This window comes from Chelonia mydas, chromosome 1 (assembly GCF_015237465.2).
Source record: "Chelonia mydas isolate rCheMyd1 chromosome 1, rCheMyd1.pri.v2, whole genome shotgun sequence".
NCBI classification, from domain to species: Eukaryota; Metazoa; Chordata; order Testudines; family Cheloniidae; genus Chelonia; species Chelonia mydas.
The window spans coordinates 78,502,691-78,525,669 of record NC_057849.1 but is presented as its reverse complement, the minus strand read 5'-3'; the positions used below and the strand labels follow the sequence as shown (position 1 = coordinate 78,525,669).

The 22,979-nt window shown below is 38.7% G+C and overlaps 1 protein-coding gene across 7 annotated transcripts in view; it reads left to right on the top strand.

Moving 5' to 3' along the window:
- TBC1D4 (TBC1 domain family member 4) overlaps positions 1–21,662 on the top strand; it is a 154,442-nt gene extending 132,780 nt beyond the window's left edge. For 3 of the 7 annotated variants that reach the window (XM_037895237.2, XM_043533985.1, XM_043533995.1), the window contains exons 13-20: positions 1,357–1,359; positions 3,444–3,602; positions 4,459–4,617; positions 5,831–6,075; positions 13,341–13,500; positions 16,525–16,694; positions 17,763–17,939; positions 19,324–21,662. In XM_037895237.2, the coding sequence (XP_037751165.1) occupies positions 1,357–1,359; positions 3,444–3,602; positions 4,459–4,617; positions 5,831–6,075; positions 13,341–13,500; positions 16,525–16,694; positions 17,763–17,939; positions 19,324–19,557 (1,307 nt within the window). In that variant the 3' untranslated portion in view covers positions 19,558–21,662. Of the gene's footprint in view, positions 1–1,356; positions 1,360–3,443; positions 3,603–4,458; positions 4,618–5,830; positions 6,076–13,340; positions 13,501–16,524; positions 16,695–17,762; positions 17,940–19,323 lie in introns of those variants that run through there. The other 4 variants (XM_027829747.3, XM_043534010.1, XM_043533989.1 and 1 more) reach the window with 2 other exon arrangements.
- Positions 21,663–22,979: the final 1,317 nt, after the last annotated feature.

Here is a 22,979-nt window from a genome sequence, read left to right as displayed (position 1 = left end):
TTTTGGCCAAGATTCTTACCACTGTTATTCAGGATTCCTTCTACAAAAGGTAGTAGTCAACATCCTGGTCTAAATGTAAAACTTGTAGAAATCAAAACAGATTTAATTTACACTTAGTGCCTTTACGCTAAAGAAACTGCAAATGGTAATTTGCATATGTTGTCCTGTGAAGCCTTTAATTTTCCAGAGGCTGGCATTATGCTGCAGTGTGATTCTTTCAGCATAGATATCCTTACCATCCTCATTTGTGAAAGTCTCATGCCCACCTTCCATTTCTTTAGTGCACCATATATGCACCAGTCCATGCTAAGAATACTAGGGGTGAGGAAGGAAAAAAATGGCAGAAGCCTTTCCATGTGCCTGCAAACGCATGCCCTTGAATACACTTCTTTAGCACATAGTGTGTTACCCTCCCAGTTTGCCTACTACTAGAAATACTAGAGGCCTGTTGGGGTTTGTAGGGAACATGGTTATTCCTTTAGATTCTTTGTACCGCTGCAAGGGCTGTTTGTATCTTGAAATCTCAAACCTTGCAGGTATTCCAGACACTTAAAACTAATCTGACCTCTGCAAGAACAAATGATAAAACAGCTAAAGAAGTAAGTGGTTTATAGAGTAAAGAACATAAAGCTAATGCCTCTTTCTTAGTTAATGATTAACACTAAATGTGCATGTCTGGTCTCCCTGGTGAAAACCAGAAAATAACAGTGTAGTGATGGGTGCTGTGTAACTGCATTCCAGTTTTTAACCCACTGTGTTCTCTGACTTGTGGAGATTTATCAGCTGAGAATGCATTGCTGCCAATATATCGGACTTAATCTCACCAAGTAAATGTAGGTGACTTTGCTTAAGGAACCTAGGCATTGGTTACCTAGTGTTAGAGGAGACAAGATGACTTGAAACAAGGTATAGGTTGTTCTGGAAACTTTCCCAGTCTCCATATTAATTTTGCATTTGTTTGGTTGAGATATTATAGTCCAAGCATGTGGTATTGTATTGAAAGCACCTATTGAAAGCTGACACACATTAAAGCTAGCAGGGTATTTCATTATTACACCTTGATTCAAGTGGTGATTGGTATCCCAACACTACAGTCCATTACAGACTTGAGAAAATGTAAACCCAGAAAGGGCTAAAACCTCTAGTGGCAGCCTGATTCTTAATTGTATATTCATCGCACTGATTATTGCTTTGTTTTTAATATGCAACTTCCACCCCTTTATGAAATAGCTCTCAGCAATTCTTATCTGCGAATGTGTTGTATTAAATGTACTGATTAAAATATTAACAGATTATCTCCCACTGTTCTTTATGCCTTCGAGGAAACTTGAATGCTAATAGCTATTTGTTCTGCAGAAGGTAAGATTTGTGAAGCAAATACCTATTGCTTTAATTTTGATAGTGGCTAAAGGCTACTTTTTTAAAACACAATATTTCTAGGTGATTTCACAACAGGAAAATTTAAAGAAGATGGTAGCAAGCAATTAAATCTATAAGAAGCCTAATTTTGATGCCCTTATTGTCACTGAGTAGTACCTTACTCCACATGCACTGGGACTAGCTGCGGAGCAAAGTGTACTACTCAATGTAAATAAGGGTGCCAGAATCGAATGTCTTTTTGGCAGTACAGGCATTTCACATTCTTATGGTCTTGCATTTATGCAACAGTTTGCATTAAAAAAATCAGTGGGTTTTTTTGGCCTTTGAAGAACAACCGTTGTTCCCTAAAGGTAACTTTTAAAAAAATCCAAGTGTAATATCCAAGTTTAGATTGAAGCTCATTGAAGTAGGAGCTCTCCTAAATGCTTCGTGCCTAGCACAAAGCTACTGGGTCCCCTAGACACTACCACAATACAAATAATTACAAGAATTTTTTATTGCGCCCTTGTCAGTCAGATAAAGATGAGGACGAATTATAAAGCACTTGGGGATACTCAGCAACTAAACTTGTGGAATGGCCTAGACATTTAATTTCTGATCCTGTACGTGTCCTAATTAACTGAGGCTTGTCATGCGTTTCTTCCACTTTTCGCTGAAGCATCGGGTATTGGCCATTTCTGGAAATAGGGTAGCTAGTTTGAGGGACAGAGGGTCTGATTTGGATTTGCAAGTCCTATGTTCCCATAGAATCCCCAGTGTTGGTTTGTATCACTCTGATCTGGGAAAAAAATCATGGTTCCTCAGTGAACCATGTAAACTTACTTCCAACAGTTATCATGGTAAATGTGTAAAACTTAGTTATTGGAATCCTTGAGGGATCATATTGTGCAATAATGCAGTAAGTAACCTGCTCAAATGATTATCAAAGACTATTTGCAACAATTGGACTCTGGAACTGCATGTGGGTTAAATCTCAACATCAGTAGCATAGTGTGTGCATTAAACCCTCCACTTCCTAACAAATGCACAGTAAAAGAGCTACTGTGACATTCCCAGGTAGAAATCGAAATTTGGCCTCCATGAAAATCCAGAATTACCTGACAGCTCTTCTAGAAAAGTTAGTCTCCAGGAGTTGCTAGAAGAAATGAGCATAAAGCAGGACCTAATGAGAAGAATAGGTGGTAGAGCATCAGACTGGATTTAGCAAACGGTGCACCTTAGAGTCAAGGAGATTAAAAACTCTTATAACTTTCTGCTATCCTGCATTGTGACTCTGAGCAATGGTGGTAAGGGGAAAGGATACTAAAATAAGAATCTCATTGCTGTGCGAAGCATCTATTTAAAACTGTCATGATCTATTAGGACCACTATGAACAGTGCAGCTGGTGGGACCACATAATGATAATCTTGACTTTGTCATTTAAAAGAGAAGTTTCCTAAAAACACTTCACCAAAGCTCTTGCAGTTCCAGAAGGAGCATTCAAAGTCTGAGGTTTCTCACACTGAAGTTATTTTAAAGTGCAATATACATAAAGTAAAAATTATCTGATAAATCGCTTTGCACGATTGTTTGTTGCTGAGATGTCAACATTTAGCCACAGAAAGACATCTGATAATATCTTTCCATCATCAGCAGAACTCCAGATCATGTCTTTTGAAATATGGAAAGATGATCCTTTGTTCATTCCATCAACATTGGTTTAAGGATTATAAGGATTCTGTTGTGGAATAGTCATTTCACTCAGCAAAGCTTTGCTAAAGTTAAGAGAAGGAGCAGTTGTGGGAAGGGGAGGAAACACATCTGATTTTTTTTTTTCTTTTATGTTTCTTGTACATTGGTTTGTGACTTTATCATATACTTTACTCAGCAATCTGAGTCATATGTGTCAATAGAGGTATAGCCCAACAGTTCATTTAAAATCTGTCTCCTATTATTTGTCCATTGATTCAAAGTGTCCTATGCAGTAACAGAAGAGAGATTCTGGATACTACATTGGCTGTATTGAGATATTTGATTTCTGATATGATCTCTCATATACTCTCCATCATGTTCTATATTCCAGCAAGCAGAGATGAACTCCAATCGAGAAAAGTTAAATTGGACTACCTTGAAGTTGGTACATGTCAGAAAGATGTCATAAATATCTGGGATAAGAAGTTATTAAACTGCAGAGCCAAAATCAGATGTGAAATGGAGGATATTCATACCACTCTGAAAGAAGGTATTTATTATGTAGGATGTGTTTTGTCCGGGGCATTTGGGAGCCTTTTTTTGTTCAGTCTTTAAGATTATTTAAACCAAATCTTACCTTCAGTAAGCTTGTTTCAATAGCACCAAATCAGTAAAAATTGCCCGTTGCCTTTTTTTCCCCAACACCAACTAACTGTTGTGCAGTGAGAACATATACTGATTCCGTTGTGCCTACAATATATTGAAACAGTGCTGCAGAAAGATCAAGTGAATGATTACATAGCTGTACTACTGTATCTAAGGTGATGTCCCGAGATAGGTTAGCATTGGTGGGGATTTCTCCCAGGGCCTCTGGATTTAAAAGCGGGAACCTCTACTCTGAGACAAAAATTCCAGTTCTTTGGCTCAAGGCTGTAGCAGACTCATAAACCTCTATACGTGGACTAGTCACTAGACAGGGGACAGAGGGCCACAGTTCATCAGTGTGGGTTACACATTTGGCTATGGAAGCTCACCCTAACAATTCCCATATGGGTTACCCCTTGTAACACAATGCCCCAGTTGGGAATTGAATCTGAGATATCTGGGCCTAAAATCATGAGCCTTTGTTTAAGCACAAAGACTAAGTCCATTAGCTTGAAGTCAGTAGTAGACTTATAAACCTCTAGATGAACTAGCCAATACATGGAGACAAAAGGACTATACTATTATTGTGAGGTACATATAGATTAAGTCTTTATCGTGGTTCTCAACCTTCAAGTTAGGAACCTTAGCTATAATGCATTGTATGACATTATCTTTATAAAACAGAAATCACTATTATGGATAAAAGCTTTCAGACTGTTCAGCTGCTCAGGGCATTCGTTTTCTCTCTCCTCTGATTTTAGGTGTACCAAAAAGCCGCCGGGGAGAAATTTGGCAATTTCTAGCTGTACAACATCGCGTAAGACATGGACTGCCAAGCAAACAACAACCTCCTGACATCTCGTACAAAGAACTCTTGAAACAGCTGACAGCTCAGCAACATGCTATCCTTGTAGATCTAGGTACTTTTGTGGTGGTTGATAGATGCTCTAAAGTGTACTTTGTGTCCTATTGCTGAGGTGAATAGAAAATGTTGGTTTTTAGTTTAAGTTTTGGGTTGTTTCATGTTGGCACAGAAACAAAGATGCTACTGTACATTAACACACGTTCTGTCTAGGCTGCCTTCGGTGTTGTCTTTGCCAAACACTCCTGCTCCTTTAGTTTGTGCTGTATGCACACCATGTCTGCAATGGGAGACACTTAGCCTGCAAAATTGCACTCATCAAATTCATGGGTAACTGCAGAGCAGAAAGAAAATGGACTGGTGTGGAGCAGGAGTGAACCACAAACTTGAAGGATATAATTCTGGCACTATTGAAGTCAGTGGTGAAATTCAGTGTGACTTCAGTTGGGGCAGGATTTCACCTGAAGGATGAAAAGAAAAACAGCTGTGTGAAGAGAGGACAGGGCTATGTAGGCTGGCTGACTTATGAGAAAGCAATGGATCAGTCAGTAATGGTTGGAGGGAGATGACAGAAAAGCAAATAAAAATGAAGCGAAAAAGGGAGAGAGGAGATCAGGGTAACCTTCAGAATAATTATTCTTGGAGAACATGAATTCAAGTGTTACTTTATTGACTCTGTTTTTTAAAAATTACAAATGCATGAAATTGATCCTCCTCTCTCCTCTCCCACCCTCTCGTATGTCAGTTGTCTTAGATTGTAAGGGGCTATCTTTCTGTGTGTTTGTATAGAATCTAGCACAATGGGGCCTGATCCTGATTGGAAACTCGGTGCTACTGAACTAGAAAGAATTGGATCCTGCAGCTTGAACCTAGCCCTAACCTGAAGTAGCTATAGTACAACTTTGGGGGGAAAATAATAGGTTCCAGAACTTCTATTTTTTTTTTCTGTTTCATAAATAAAAAAATAAAATAAAAATAAATGAAGTGTATAACAAACAACTATCCAGAGCTTAGATACAACAGCAATGGGTGCCCTAGAACTACCCAAGATATGGTTTTATTCAGTACAACTTTGATATTGCCCTAGTCAGAAAGTATGACCAACTATCCAAATTTTGTTTCATAATTTAAATCCAATTCTAAGGATATGTTCTGGGAAGGCGTGATAAGAGAAACTTCTACAAATACAGAGGAGAGGAGTTTTATGGGTTTCTTCTCTCTAGAAAAGAGAACTGAGAATTAAATACCTCTTTTATTTATTTTTACACCAGGCAGGACATTCCCTACACATCCTTACTTCTCTACCCAGCTGGGAGCAGGGCAGCTGTCACTCTTTAATCTCCTGAAAGCTTATTCTTTGCTGGACAAGGAAGTGGGTTATTGCCAAGGTATCAGCTTTGTGGCTGGAGTGCTGCTTCTACACATGAGTGAGGAGCAAGCCTTTGAAATGCTGAAATTCCTCATGTATGATCTTGGCTTCCGTAAACAGTACAGGCCAGACATGATGTCACTACAGGTAAGTTGGTCCTTTCTCCTAAAACAAACTAAACTTGAATCTGCTGTAGGGTTTCCTAGGGGCTGTGCCTGTTCTAATACTTGGAAAGTTGCAGTTTGTTATGATGATAAGTGCTAGAGGTGAGTAAAATGCATATAGTTAACCTTGCCAAACATCTCTCTTCTTTTCTCATTTAGAATAAAATAGATAAAAGAATCTTAAGAGTTGTAAAGTTCTTCCCATCACAAATCGTGATACTCTTTCATTTGGAACCTGTGCTTTTTCTTTTCATCCCTTCCTTTCCTGCTCATTTTTCTGTCCTCCCCTCAAAAAACAAAGCAAAAGCAACCACTCTCCAAACCCCATATAAACCATGATCATTTTTATCTGTCTGCTGGCCCCGGCCTTCACGCAGAGAATGAGTAAAAACAAGGAAACCCTCAACTAAAAGGTGAAGATTAAAGGCCTCGCTCCTGTCTTTACGTCATTTTGTTAACTCTGTCCAGCAGGGTTTAGAATTTAAAAAAAAACCAAACGTGCCCCCACTGCTGCTTCACTTTGGGAAGCCTTTAAAGCCTTCATCAGAGGCTGTGTCATCTCTTACGCCACCTTTCAAAGAAATGGGGAGGACATAGAATTGATACACTTGTGAAGGAAATTAAGGTCTTGGATGTGGACTATCCTTGTGCGCCCTCCCCAGAGAAACTCCAGGTCCCTCATCAATCTAAGATATGAAATCAACAAACTTCTGTCCCAAAAGGTTAAGTTTGCTTTATTTTGTTTGATGATGTTGCCGCTAATCGCAATAGTAGCAATAAATGATATACAACAGACATTAATCAACAATTTCAAAAGTTTTATTCAGAACTATATTTATTTACCTGGAGGGAATCCGCCCTAGATAACTTTTTTAGTGGATTGTCTCTGTCACAGACCTGACTGTTAGAAGGAACGTTTAGATGCTCCTCTAGAAATCGCAGAACTAACTCTGGCTATCAAGGAAATGAAGGTTGGAAAGACTTCTGGCACAGATGGGTTCCCAATTGAATTAAACGCCTAGATTATTGAATGTTCAATGAGGCCAAGCATGAGCAAACTCTCCTGTCTGCTCTAAGGGAAGCTGTAATTTCAGTTATTTCTCAATCTAGAAAAGATTTTGGAATATGTAATAATTACAGGCCTATTTCTTTAATCAGTTGTGACGCTAAGAATTTGGCTAAAGCTCTTGCTATGTGACTGGCCAAAGGTCTTTCACACATCATACACATGAATCAGGTAGCTTCCTTCATAACAAGCATAGCTCAGATGATACTGCCGCTTCAGGAAATTCTAAAGAATCCTGAGCTGTCGCTTCTTGAGAGCCCTTTGACCACATAGCCTGGGCCTATCTTTTTCATGTGTTAACAAAGTTTGCATTTGGTAACCAATTGATTGCTTGGATTAAACTTTTATACTCTAACCCAACTTCCAAGGTAGTTATCGATGGTATTATTTCCACCCCTTTTCTATTACAGAGAGGTATGAGGCAGGCCTGCCCCCTTTCCCTCTTCCATTTGATTTAGCTCCAGAAACTTCAGCCATTGCCATCTGAGGAAATCAACATATTCATGGCATCAGGGTGTGCCAAACAGAGCACAAAACTACGCTGTCTGCGAACGATGCTCTTGTATTTGTATCTAAGTCCAAGGTTACCATTCCTAACCTTCTGAACACCATTAATAAGTTTGGACTCTTCTCAGGATATAAAATTAATGGGTGGGAATCAGAAATCGTGTGCTTTAACAAATATACCCACAAAGGCATTTTTTCAAATTAGGACTTTCAGTGGCAATCCTTTTATATGAAATATTTATGAATACTGATCACCAAAAATATTCCAGGACATCCCTAAAATAAATATGTCTGGGAGGCTTTTGTTTTCCCAACTTGGAAAATTATCATATCCTTTTTGTTAAGCCAGGCATCTTTGTGGCTGGTAAAGATGACCATGTGGACCGCACCTTGTGTTTAGATTGAACAAGAATTGGTATACCCTCTCCCCCTTTCAGGCATTGTAGGATCCAATTATTATGGATTTGATGGCTCCAGAGCTCCCACAATGACAGTGGTCGGGCAAGCTTGGTCAAAATTGGCTAGAAAGCTCTGCTTCCATCGATGTGGAGGCAGTCCTAGCCTTAAAATCAGAGGCAAAACCTTAATGTGGAGAGATTTGATGGAGAGAGGAATTATGACTGTGTTGCAGCTAACTGACCATGATGAATTGAAACCATTTGTAGATCTTCAGCAACAATTTGGCTTGCCCTGTTGCAGACTATGGAAATATCTCCATTTAAAGCATTTACTTACAAATGTGTTTGGACAGGATGCATTGGGAGCTCAAGAACCTCCAGAACTTTTATTGTTTCGGTTTTCTTGGCCAGTTGTGTCCTTTTACAATTTTGTGGCCCCAAAAACCTCTGCCTTGATAATTTGAGAGTTGCTTTTTTAACATTAAATACAATTGTATTCCATTGGGTCGGAGATAGTTGTGTATCCAAATCTCTATTCCAAGCAACTATAGGCCTGAGACTGCAGCTTATTCATCAAAAGGTAACTTTTTCAAATACACTGGTTCCCACATAGAGTAATGGTAATAGGCCTCATAAATGCTGGCCACTGTTAGATGCATCCGATGAAGTGAGCTGTAGCTCACAAAAGCTTATGCTCAAATAAATTTGTTAGTCTCTAAGGTGCCACAAGTACTCCTTTTCTTTTTGCGAGTACAGACTAACACGGCTGCTACTCTGAAAACTGTTAGAAATGTAATTCCCCTGGTGCTACATTAGTTTATATGTTTAGGCAGTGCCCCTGTATCAAGAATTTCTGGTAAGAAGTGGGTCAAAGGACCAATTTGGTATTGGATGCTAAATTGGAGCTCTCCCCCTTAAGTTTCATTCTTGGGCAGTGGCCAGTACCAGATTTCTGTAAGGAAGGTGCAAGAAACCTCCTAGGGGGTAATTACGGAAGTACTTGCCCATACAGAAAATTTCTTCCTCACCCTCAGCTATTGCTTTACTTATGCTCTGCAGCATGAGAGTTTATATCCATTTCAATTTTAGAAAAATCCTTACTAATTTAACTCTGTTTACCCTTCTTTTTATCCATAAAAATATCCAGCCCTTATTAGAATCCTGCAAAGCTCTTAGCTTTAATCATACTTTGGACAATGAGTTCCACATGCTGATTGTGCATTGCATAAAATAATTTTCTTTTATCAGTTTTTCATTTTGATGCCTTTCAGTTACATGGAACATGCCTTTGTTCTTGTAATGTGAGACAGAGTAAACAGAAGTGCCTGATCTGTGTTCTCTGTACTATTCATTTATTTTGTATTCTTCCAGCCTGTTTTCTTTTAATTTGTCTCCTCTCTCAACTAAACTATCTCAATTTCTGGCTTCCACCTGGGTGGAATACACTTTTTAGACCCTTTTTAAAGGAGGCTAGATGGCCTTTGAGTAAATGGCTCTCACCTTTAGAAAATGAAGATCTGAATTCTGCTTTCATTGCAAACAAATGTGGGTTCGGTTTCATCTCAGTCTTTTGGAGACATTTGCCTGCGTCTTGAAGCCACAACCTAATGTGGCATGATTGGCAGTCTTCAGTTGAGAGGCTTACGTTCTTTGCAGGGGAATTGTGAGCTAAGACTGATGAGCTCTGTCACACCTGTACTGTATGGGGAAAACATGCACAACTCCTGCCCATGTCACACCTGGAGCTGTAGCATTTTATACTAGAACTCGCTCAGAATAAAATCTCTCTCAAATTAGATCAACAGTGACATCCAGTGGTCAGTTAAGCTACTGATAGGGCATTACCTCTTCTGGCTATTCTAAATGATATATCAGTTCACTGATTTTTCTGATATAAAAATGGCAGAGAGAAGAAATGTTTAATCATCAGGCTATAACCAGCACACTTCTGTATTATTCACATAGATAGTATACATTTTTTCAGTGAAAAAATGTAAAGTTTAGGCTACAAAGTTTAAAAGTATCCTAAGCAACTAGTGATCCAAAATTCAGCCCCTCTTTAGGAAAGAGCCGTTTTCTGAATCTATGTAAACTGTAGTATTCTAAGTTTGATGATCTTTTTTTATTATGAGTTTTACAAAAACTGTAGCTGTCTGAGTCCCTTGGAATACTAGATTTTTAAAACAGGAATTTCTGTGACTCTTTAAAAACTGAAACCTGGTATAGTAATTCCACTAAGTAAACTCTGAATCTATTTGGTATCATATGCTTGCATTAGATATAATTCATTATTGAACATAACAAATTGAACCATTATTCAATGGCGAATGAAAAGCAGCAGGTCATATATTATATGCTCTCAGACAAGTTGTGCATTTATTTTCTTTCCTGGAATGGCTATTTCCAGTAGTGGATTTTCTGTATTCAAAGTAGGAGGGCCATGCTGTTAGACCCTTCACTTACAAATTTGCTTCAGACACTCATGAAAAGGATCTAGTCTAACTGTGTCTGTGTTACCTGACTTACCCATCTACATCCTGGTGGATATGGGCCCTGATTAACCTTGAACTGTCTCTGCATATGGCTCAAAAAGAGAAAGCATTGGGTGTTTACGGTGCTTTATTTCATGGAATGCTGTTCTGACTAGTGAATACAAAACCCTAGTCTCTCTTTAAAGCTTGAATTGTCTGAGACACAGACAGGGATATGTAGTCATATTTTCAATCTTTTCACACGCACAAATCTATAAAGTCTGAGTTTCAAATTGGGCTTCCTCCTGCTCTGCATGTGTTTGACTGGGCCAATTTCACATTAAGGGGGAGTTGTCTTTTTCATATTTCTGCAGGAGGAATTTAAGACCATAGTGTGAGGTGTGATTCATACCTCAGGCTTATGCTTGATGACACTGTATATCTCTTCTGAATGTCTGTTCTGACTCAGTAAATGTGTTTTTTTAGAATATGGAGTCCCTGGGAGCAGGTGGTAAATACACAGCAATCAGAAATAATGACAGCATGAGGTTTGCACTTCTGACTCACAACTGAGAAAATAGAGGCTGAGAGATATATGAAACCAACTTCCATTTTGCTTGTGTAACTTCAGCAAAGTATGAAAGTGGCATATCTAGAAGACAACCTTTGACTGAGAGGCTTGGCAATCAGATATATAGCTGGCAATGGACATCTAATAAAAGATAGTCAAAACTTAGATTAAAAGTGGGTTTTTTTCCCCCTACCCCTTCACCTGCAACCCATTGGTAGAGAACTTTGAGAGTTAACTGAATTTGTCTAGACCCATTTGGAGGATGGGGGGGCAGGAGGTTGAGGTAGGGCAGGACAGGCCCGGTCTTAGGAATTGTTCCATTAAATAAATAAGAGGAGTATTTCTCCTTTTTGAGTCTTAAGCAACCTGTAGTTTAAAAATAATTTGACTATCTTATAATGAAGTAGAGAGTGAAAAGGAATAAAGAATTACTTCATCTGGGAAAAGTACTTTATCCATTGCAACTTCTGTGGTCTGAACTCTGATGGAGTCAAACAGGATGGACATATATCCACAAATTCCTCCTTTTTTAAGAAGAACATTCATGCTCATTCTTGTTTGTTTTTTTATGGGAAAGTGTTATCATTTCTAGCTTTGCTTTCCATCTATTAAAGAAAAATGACTTTTGATAACCAGCACTGGCTTCTAGGTGAATAGCTTATTTTAGACAAAAATACACAAGTTTTCTCTGCTAAAGAGATTATAGAAGATGATTTAGCGAGAGGATCGAAAGCTAATTAAATGGAACATGTAGTTAAAATCTCAGGAGTAGAAAGCTTGCATAGCTTAAGTGCATAAGGCTTTACTAAGATGTGAACAATATTTTTTCCCATAGAAAGAATTACTGATGGATTTATAGGTCACTGCTAACGGTTTTATTACTCTCCTTTGCCCATGGAATTCTAGGAGTTCTAAATTAATGCATCTCTTGCTTGGCAAGGAACAAGGAGTAAAATTTTCAAAAGCGCCTTAAATAGACTACATCCCATTTTCAAAAGGATTTGAGACTTCTATCTCATTGAAAGCCACTTGGATTTAGGCTCCTAAGGGCTAGATTCAAAGAGGTTATTAGATGCCACTGACATTCTCAAAACTATCGTTCAGCTACCACCTAACCTTGTAGGCACCTAAGTCCCCATGGCACCTACCTTTCTGCCAGTAGCTATGTGCAAAGTCACCTAAATTCTGCCCCCCCCCCTCCAGCTATTGAGCTGCTCAGAGCCCTTACTGACACCTAAGCCCCAGCAAGATTCTCAAACTAATTGTTCCCCCACCTATTTTGTCTGCGGGACCCAATCCAGTAGGCATGCTCTGAGCACAGCTACTGGTTTGGGCTGCCACAAAAGACAGATGGGGTGAGAATTTTGGGGTCTGGCTGGCATCCATGTGTCCATCCATCCCAGTCTATCCAGTAGCCCAGTGGTTATCTGGGATGTGGGAAACCCAGATTTGAATCCCCACTCTGCCTGATTTGGAGCAAGGACTCACATCCTAGGTGAGTGCCCAAACTACTGGGCTATAGTCAATTGCTCACTTCCTCCCCCTCCACCCCCCCAGCATAAAGAATATTTAACTATTTATCCAAAGTGCAACAGCTCCAATGGGAAAGAATGAGACCGACCCTACTATAGACAATAGCCCATGGGTTAGAGCACTCACTTGGGCTGTGGAAGAGCTGGGTTCAAGTCCCTGCTCTAAATCATACAGAGCTGAGATTTGAATCTGGCTCTCCCACATCCCAAGTGAGTGCCCTGACCGCTGGGCTATTCTCCATAATGGGATAGGGGTGATTTCTCTGTGGGGTTTGTTTTTGTGAGAGAGGGCTGACCTGGAGGGTAATCTGGAGTAATTGGATTTGATGCAAGAATTGCTGGATGAGGTTCTATGCCCTGTTAAACAGGAGTCTAGATTAGATGATCATAATGGTTCTTTCTGGCCTTAAAATCTAGAAACTGAATGTAGATGATACTTCAGTAATAAAATGGTCTGGTTCAGACTGCTCCTTCTTACTTCAAGTGTTTGGTTTTAGTTCATGAGACTGAAATTTACTCAAAGGTAAAGGATCCACACAAGCCCTATACTCCACTTAAGATCCACTTTACTGGGCCTTCTGTGCTTGGGTTAATTTCACCTGAAGCGCATTGTGAAGTGATTGAAAAATTCAGAGAGCTCAACAGTTGGTTTTTTTGTTTGTTTGTTTCTCCCCCCACCCCCCTTTCTCAACACTTACTATAGATTCAGATGTATCAACTTTCAAGACTCCTCCATGACTATCACAGAGACCTCTATAATCATCTTGAAGAGAATGAAATCAGCCCCAGTCTTTATGCTGCACCCTGGTTTCTCACGTTGTTTGCTTCTCAGTTTCCGTTAGGATTTGTAGCCAGAGTTTTTGGTAAGAGAGAGTGTTTTTATCACCGTCATAAGCAGCACAATATCCTGTACAATGTAAGGAAAACATGCATGGGAATATTTTGCACTTTGTTTTATATATGAATAGATAAATGCCAGATAAATTGTTCCAGTTGTCAGCCACAATTTGATTTATTTATTTATTTTTAATAAAGTCAGACTGAAAGCTGATAAACTGAAGGAAAAAACTGGCAACAACAAATTGTTATGGTGTAGAGACTTCATTGCTGAAACTTTTAGTCACTTGTACTGACATTTAAAAATAAAGGGTTTTTTTTGTTTTGTTTGTTTTTTAAACGGTAAGCAGACATCAGAAACTTACCTCATTAACCGTGATGATTAAGGCTGCGAGTTTGTCACGGAAGTCATGGTTTCCGTGACTTCGGCAGTGGCTGCTGCAGGGGCAGTCTTGGGCCACCATGCGCTGCTCCCCCACAGCAGAGTTTTGATGTGGGAGGGGGCAGGGGTTTGGGGTGAGGTGGGCTCTGGGGGGCACTTACCTAGGAAGCTCCCCGGAAGCGGCGACATCCCCCTCGCTCAGCTGCTAGGCGGAGGCGTGGCCAGGCAGCTCTGTGCGCTGCCTCTGCCTGCAGGCACTGCCCCCACAGCTCCCATTGGCCACGGTTCCCAGCCAATGGGAGTCGCAAAGCCAGCGCTCTGGGCGGAGGCAGCACACAGAGCTGCCTGGCTGCACTTCCACCTAGGAGCTGAGTGAGCGGGATGTGGCCCCCCCCCCAGCCAGGTAAGCGCTGCCCAGAGCCTGCCTCACCCCACCCTGTGCCCCTGCCCCCTCCCACACTGAGACTCTACTGCTGTGGGGGGAGGCACGGAGCCAAATAGGGAGGCTGCAGGCCTCGCCAACCCCCCCCCCCCCGCTCCCCGCCGTAGCACCAGTGGGGTTCCCAGGCTGTGCGCCGCCGCCCTTCCCCAGCCCCCCACCCGGGCCGCCCTCCCCCCAGCACCTGCAGCGCCCCCAGGCAGTCCCTCCTCCCCCCCCCCCCCCCCCAAAGTTTAGTCACAGGTATTTTTTAGTAAAAGTCAGGGACAGGTGACTGGCCATGAATTTTTGTTTACTGCCTGTGCCCTGTACGTGACCTTTACTAAAAATACCCATGACTAAAAGTAGCCTTAGTGATGATACAGGTATTAAACCTGTTTTGCATAGGGCTACTCAAGAGCAGTATGTCTATCTCAAGAGGTACAGTATTGTTTTGGGACTTCTAAACTCTGAATTGTATCATTATGGAGAAAAGGATGATGCAATAGGTTTTCAGTGCACTCCATTTCTTTCTGTAGATTTCATTAAAGTAAGCCATTGAATCCAGAAACTTGAACACTATACTCAGTTTTGATTTCATGAATATTTTAGCTATTTAGGTATTAAACAGTTTCAACTTTAGTACATTTCATATTCTATTTAGATAACCTTTTAGAGTCTGATGTACACAGGGCAGTGTTTAATACAATAACTTCAATAGAACTACTCATGGTAGTAAGTGTTTATAGGATCACATTGATAGTTAGCAATATCTGCATCTTAACAGGTTAGGAATAATAATTTCAAATTTCTTCATTTCAAAAATTACTTTTTATGCATGCAGCTTTGTGAGAGTTTGTCCAAAAATACAACAGATATCTAGATACTGTAATATACTACAGTTATCAAGAAATGAGAAAAATATATCTCATACTTTGATATCTCTTAAATCAATAGTAAGTTGCTTTTGATTTTTCCTTTGTAGCATTTGTGAAGTGTTTCTGCACTCTCAATTTTTTTTTTCAGCTCCTACATTATTCAAAGTGGCTGCTTAATTTCCATCCTTTTGTTTGTTTTTGAATTATTTTTTCCTAAGTCACATTCATATTTTTTCTCCTTTTTGCTTTTATAACAAAAATAGACATAATTACATTTTATTTCCTATTTTGGGGCCAATTTAGAAAATTAGATGGTGGTTCACTTATTTCTCTATAATTGTGAGTGTTTAAATACTTTTTTTAATTCATTATAATCATGCTTTACAGAAGCAAAATAGTAAAAATAAGTACTCTGGTTTATTTTGCATTTTGTTTAAAAATATTATTCTAATGTTTTGTTGCTTCAATAGACTTTGAAGTCCGGGAGTTGCCTTTTTTGGAGGGAGGATCATAGGTGGTTGTTCCTTAAATAAATATAGCAAGGTACATCATCTGGATCTACACCAGAAACATTGTGTTTTAGTCCCCACTCCTGCAATCTCATCTGTTCAGACAGACTCCTGAACCCTTGCAGAGCCCAGCTTTCTTTAATGAGACTCCCTGGGTGAAATCCTGGCTATGCGGAGGTAATTGACAAAAATTCCATTGACTTCAGTGGGGCTAAGACATCACCCCATTTGGGCATAAGGATCTGCCCAAGCTGATCAGATTGCAGGATCAGGGCCTTAAATTATAGACAACAGAAGCATTGCTATGGGTTTTTATGAGTAGGGTTTTTAGTCTTTTAAAGAGCTTATAAAGCTTCCAGTAATGAAGTAGCTATTTACTACCTTGTGAACAGTAGGATAAAATAGTCATTTCTTAACTGTCATTCTGTATTACATTTAATGATCAGCTCCCAATAATAAATGTATGTTAAGGTTTTTTTAAATTAACAATATACATTCCTCTTAATATGGTTAATATCACGTACATTATAATGATACTCAAATGCCTTTCACACTTCTTAGCTCTTCAGAGTGTGCTTGTCCAACAAGCATAAAATCTTTTTTTTCCTAAAGCACTGTATTTGTAAAAAGGCAGTAAAAGTTTTGTACATTTTTTTCATTTATTAAACTGATGCTGAAATATTGGTGTCTTCTAAATAATGAAAATAATATGGTCAAAATATGATGGACCCTATATTCGTTTCCCTCCACAGTTTACTACTGCTCAAATATAGAAAGGCAAAGGAAAGTATCCCAGCACAAAAATTAACCCAAATAATTTTAATACTTATTTTCAATGTATTTACAATTTTTTTCTGTTTTAGACATTATCTTTCTTCAAGGAACTGAAGTCATATTTAAGGTAGCTCTGAGTCTACTTAGCAGCCAAGAAGCACTTGTAATGGAATGCGAGAGCTTTGAGAATATTGTTGATTTCCTTAAAGGCACTATCCCAGACATGACTAAGCTTCAAATGGAAAAGATTATTACCCAGGTAAAGTTGGGGGTTTTTCCCCTTTATTTCTTTCCGTGTAACTTATAAATAAGATATTAATCCTAAAATGAATACAGGGGTTTCGGCTAATGATGAATCACTTACTTCAATTTATACAATATCAATTAGTTCCCCTCTCAGTTGCTATAACACTAAATTCAAGGAGTCATTTTCTGGACTATCCTTGTAATCTGTAGGTCATATCAATTTTTTTTATAGTTTTGATGGCCTCTAGTCTGATCAAGAAATCCATCACTATAGAAAATCCTTATGAGCCAATTAACACTATGCTTAAAATCGCATTAGTGACAAACCCATTCAGACATGGCTGTTGCTAGCAGTTTCCCTGACCAATGGGAAAAGGATATTTTTCCAGAAAACAACGCTAGCCATCCCGTGCCTCAGCCTATCTGCTCTACTCTAGTATGCTTTTTCTAACATGGTTCTCAAATTCCTGACCTCGTTGGTTGGGATTACCATGTTAGAGCCTTACAATCCCCATGGACATTGAATTGGTATGTATGCTTCTTACTGTGCCTAACAGTATATGATAAAAAGCAATAAAACATAACAGTAACATGCATCATCATTAACGTCATTGGGTTATCAGGTATTAAGTGTATCTCTAAATTAGAGGGAGAAGTTGCTCAGTGTGTATGCATTCAGTAATTAACACAATCTAGAGTTGCTTAGATTTGAGTCACCTGAAAAACAGCAAACGTCAATCTGAGCCTGAGTTTTCTGCTGAGCTGACAGTTTCTGAGACTTTCCCTTGCAAGGCTGGTGTCACCCTAGCCTTTGTCTCTCTCTTACCTTAGAGCCTCTCTAAAGCCATATTTCAAAGGCTCAGAAAGGCAGTCTATCTGTTCGGTGCTTAGGTAGCCCCCATCAGTGTAATGTGCCAGTGCCTCACAATCTCTCTGAATATTGTTCCTTTCTAGTTGGGGCAATGAAGTCTATGCTAGATGGCAATTAAACTATTAAGTAAACCAAGTAGAATTGCCAATTAACCAAATGAAGTTAATGCTCCCTGTTGTAAGCAAAGCTATTTTTTCCCTCTCCTGGTAGGTTTTTGAGATGGATATTTCCAAACAGCTTCATGCATATGAAGTAGAGTACCATGTACTACAGGATGAGCTGCAGGAAGGTTTGAATCCCTGTGATGATGTTGAACCTTTGGAGAAATTGGAGAGGGCCAACAGTCAGCTAAAGAGGCAAAATATGGACTTGTTGGAGAAGCTACAGGTAAATGGCCAAAGATAATTGGATCACCATGCATTAACTTTTTCCTAAAATTCAGCAAACAGGGGATTTTCTTTTAAAGTCATTTAAGAAATTGATTTTTTTTTTTAATGTTTAAAAACTTGGCATTGGGAGATTGTTCCATAGCCTAATAGCCTTTGCAATCAAGAAGTTCTTGTTTTGTGTGTTCGATGTAATTTTTTTTTCTTTTACTCCATTTGTAATCCTCTGTACCCATTTAAATAATTCCTCTTCCTTCTTGATGTTTCTTTCTCCAAATACCTGTAGGTTGTGTCCATCCTCACCTGCTTAATTATCTCTTGGATAATTTGTACATCTTCAACATTTTTAATCTTCTCATAAATCAGTTCCTCCAGCCCCCTCATTTTTTGTTTTTTCTTCAGTTTGTAAATATCTAGCTCCTCCATACCCTGTATCACACTGGGTTTTGGCTGACTGTCTTTTCACCAACTTAAATACAATTGGATGTTCCGTATCAACTCTAAAGCATGATTTCATTCTAAGTTCGTACCTCCCATTGGCTATCTGGACTTTGATTATTTTCCCCGTTTGTATTATCTTGCATTATTACAAAATACAATACCCTTCTTTCCATGAGACCAGACCAATTAATCTTTAGTAGTGATCTACTTATTTATTTTCATATAGCAATGGAAGGATCTGTACAACTCCTGTACAAGATCACTGAAGAATACCATGGAGTCCTACCAAGATATTGTAACTCCGTCCTCTAGCAGAGATGTGAAGAAGTAGGGAGGTACCTTGTGGCTGACAATGCTGCTAGTATCACCTTAGGGAGCTGTATGCTTCTGAGGGGAGCAGGGGCCTGTTCCCCAGTAACTATGGTACCAGAACCTAGGAATTATTTCACAACTCGCTGAGGCACATGATGTTCACTTTCCCTCTGAGCTAATGCAAATTGCTGAAAACTCCAAATAGATCAGTTCCTTCCCTTTTATAACCTTCCAGTTCCTCTGTCAGGTGACTCCCAGATCACCTGCCCTTAGCAGGTATCTTCATTACCAGGCAACTGCTCTCTTGGCAAACCAATTCTCCTGGATGAAGCCAGTCAGTTGTCTAGGATGTTTGTGTTTGAATAGAGGACCATCCCAATTTAATGACCTTGCATTAGCAGCCCTATATCACTCCCCTTTGGAATTTCAGTCTAGCATGAGAGAGGCAAAGGAGAGTAGACAAAAACCTGCAGCATACAGAAAATTCCTAATCTCACACAATTGTACAGATCATCATATTATGTACATGAGTTGTATGGAGGCAAATGGGTACAACCACATATTGTGGTAAAGGTCTTAATCTGAATCTCTTAGAAGGTAATGTAAAGTGATATTCTCACTACTTCTTACAGATAGCTCATGCTAAAATTCAGAGTCTGGAATCCAACCTGGAAAACATATTGTCTCGAGAGAACAAAATGAGGAGCTTAATCCAGTCGCTGGAACAGGAAAAGATGGCATATCAAAAGACTGTTGAGCAAATAAGTAAATACCTGCCAGTAGAAGCACTGTCTGACTGTGAACTGTTCCTGAAGGAAGTAAATGCCAACCCAAACAATAAAACAAAGCAAGGAAATAAGCCATAAGTAAGAGTTTCAGGCAGTATAATTTCAAATATGAAGGGAAAGCAAAGATATGTATGCTGCTATAACAGAACTCAGAAAGCAGCAGGTAGTGGTTTGCCTAAAACCGGTGCTGGGACACTCATAGCAGCAGATGGGCCTTGTCACTCTCATTATGCAAATCCCAGGTTATCAAAATAGATTTTTTTTTTTAATGGTTGTGTACATATATCACAATGGGAAATAAAGGACTGTTGCATTTAATTGTGACAAGTAGATGTATATTTAGAGTTGATTTAAAGGAAAAGGTCAGAACTTCACTAATGAAAGCCAAAGTGGTGGTAAATTAAAATTTAATTCTAGATGCCTATCTTTTGTCTTGTAGCAAAATGAAGATAATGTGTCTCATATATATATATATATATATATATAGTATAATACTTGAAAAAGATGAATGTATTTTTTCCTCCAAAGAACAGCATGTTTCACATGTTTTGTGGAATTCTGTGTAAACGAGTGTGTTTGTCATTAATTCTACTGACGTGTGTATATAACAATAACTAAGGCTGACTGTCACCATGTGGCTCTTATAGGGAGAATTATAATGCCATATGCTGCCTGGAATGTGCCAGTCAGGAAGTTACTCCCCCATGCCAGTTGAAATTGACAGGCATTATGTCACAGTTATGCCTAAAGAACTCAAAAGACTGAAAAGTCAGGAAAAAGCAAGAGCCAGAAAATGGTTGTTACCTCACTTCCTGCCTCTCCCACCCCGGGAGTTTGACAATAGGAGTTGAAGGAAGGAAACAGGGCTGCAGAGTGGTCTGGACTCTGAGCTTAATTTCCTGCAGGTGACATGTTGTGGTAATGTATTTAAAACTGGACAGGGTTTTCAAATTGCAAAAGAAACCTTGTAAGACCTTCTGTTGTCAGACAGTTCACTGATTCCCCCAATAGTTATATAGCTAATTTTTGGGGGGTGGGGAGGTATAATGGGGCACTGGATAAAGTGGGGAGCTAGGATTTCTAAACATTCTGAATCCCCAAATACATTGTGAAAGACATACATCGGATAATTTTCAGGCTTGTGCTGTGAAACTGAATAGGGAGAGGATTAGCTAGCCAGACTTTAAATGTCATGTACCTTTCAATTTAAAGCATTGGTTTGAAACACATAATTGAAAGGACATATTATAAATGCAGCTTAACGCTTTCAGGCTGTTCCTGTATTCTGTTACCACCACTTCTTTGTAAACTTGTTTTAATTATCCTGTCATGAGTGAATCTGTCCTAGACAGAGGAAGGTAAGCCCAGGTAATTTCTTAGATTGTATGTATGTCAACCAAAAGACAATAAATAAGATGTCTACAGATTTGAAAAATCTAGTTGTGATTAGTGTAAATCTGCAAGAAGGTTTGTTTGTATGTAGGAGACATGTATTTTGGAATTCATGTCAGAGTTGTTACTTGAATGTTAAAATGGGTCACGTTATCTTACCATTTATGCTATATTCCAGGCAGGTGGCTTTTTTTGTTTTGTTTTTTGTTTTTGAAGTATAAAAATCAAGCCAAGTGCCAAATTCAGCGAAGTGTCATTTACGCATAAGATTGTTTGATTGGAAAGCAAATGTTGAACCTAACTGCTTTCTGTGTCACAATGCTTTGTTAATTTCAAGGGAAAAAAAGAGCAACAGAATCACTGCTTTGCTGCTCATTGCTGCAGAGTTTAGTTTTATTTCCATGGTGGTTTTCTTATTTGGTAGTACTCATTCAATTACTGTATTTATCTTTCTTATTACTGTCGGGTGCAAGCTCTTACACTGTGCATAAAATTACATGGAATCTGACTTGGTATTTCAATAATGTTTCATTGCACCAGATGGAAAAATGCCAAGTGAAGAGGCAATTCTTTGCAGTTTGTTCAAAGTAAATTTTAGCTAATATGTATATACAGAACTAATCCCAGGGAACTGCAGTACAGTGTAGTACAAGACCAAGGGTGTTCAGATACATACTGTTACTTTTTCTTTTTTTTTTAGATGCACTGAATGTGCTTTATCCTCTGTTTTACTTATATCAATTTTTTTCATGTGATGCCTGGAGAATTTCCAATAAATGTAATTTGCTGCATTTCCCATGGCCTCTGGCTTTTTTTCATTTCTCCTCATTTCTAGGACCAGTTTTTCACTTGTAACAGTGCTGTCTTCATGGAAAAATTAAGGAATCTGTTTAGTCTCTGTGTGTGAAAAACAGGATTTGCAAAAGGACACAGGAAAAATGAAAATTATGACAATTTAAAATATACAAACAATATATTTTTCAAAATTTCAAAGCCTGAATTCTTTTTTTTTTTTAATTTTTAAGCTGTTCACTTTCAATAGACAGACATGTTAGGAATGATAAATATGGGAATTTGTTTAATTCAGAGGAAGGAATCTGAATCTCTAGCGTTTTGTGCCCTCATTTGAAAAACCTACACAAGTGGTGACAAACTATTTTTCACGGTGTATTCTATGTTATCAGACATTCATCATGGTCTTTGTTCTGCACACATGCATAATTTGTAACATGTATCTCTGGGGTGCCCTGCTTCAAATATAAAACCTACAAAGATCTGTTTAAGATGAATAACAATCAAAAGTATAATTGAAGTTTGTCGTTTAATTACAGGTTTTTCAGGGTGTTTGTGTGTGTATGTATGTATGTTTATAACAAATCACTATAGGTGATCGTTTACATCCCATATCCCCAGATTTTTATTAATTTCTCGTTTTATTTTAAGAAAATCAAATTAGTAGTTTAGGCCCAAAAGGTAGATGAGTTGAAATAAACAATAAAACCTAATACCAATAAAACTGTGTTCATGGTTTACAGAAAAAAAATATTAAGGGGTTGAGCATATTGCTTGAGGTTTAAACATTTCCTTGCACTATTTGCAAAGCTAATACATGAGGATCAGACATTGAAAATGGCCAGTCCATTTTTACTAAGATTAGGGAAATCCAAAAAATAAACTAGATTTTTTTTAAAATTCCTTTAGTTTTAATAATTTAAGGTATTAGCTACACAGATAAGAAATTTGCTCATTAAAATATATGGACTCAAACTCCACTCTGATACATGTGTGCAGAACAATGGAGGATGATGTATGAATGTAGCAGAGCAGCATTTTCCCTTGATTTTTAACCTGACAGCATCCCTTTTACAAATGTCTGTACAGCTTATTACTTTCATGTGTAAAGCTACTGTTAGTTTAAAGAACCTGTATGCCACATTCACCTTTTACGCACATTCACCTGTTACACACACACCCCACACCCCCCAAGATGAAATTCTGAAACTGTTGATCAGTGCACACCAATTCCACTGGAAGTGAATGATGCCTTATGCAATTTAAACTGAGGGTATGGGGAAGTTAAGGTAAGAAGTTTTGGAGAAGGTGCTCCC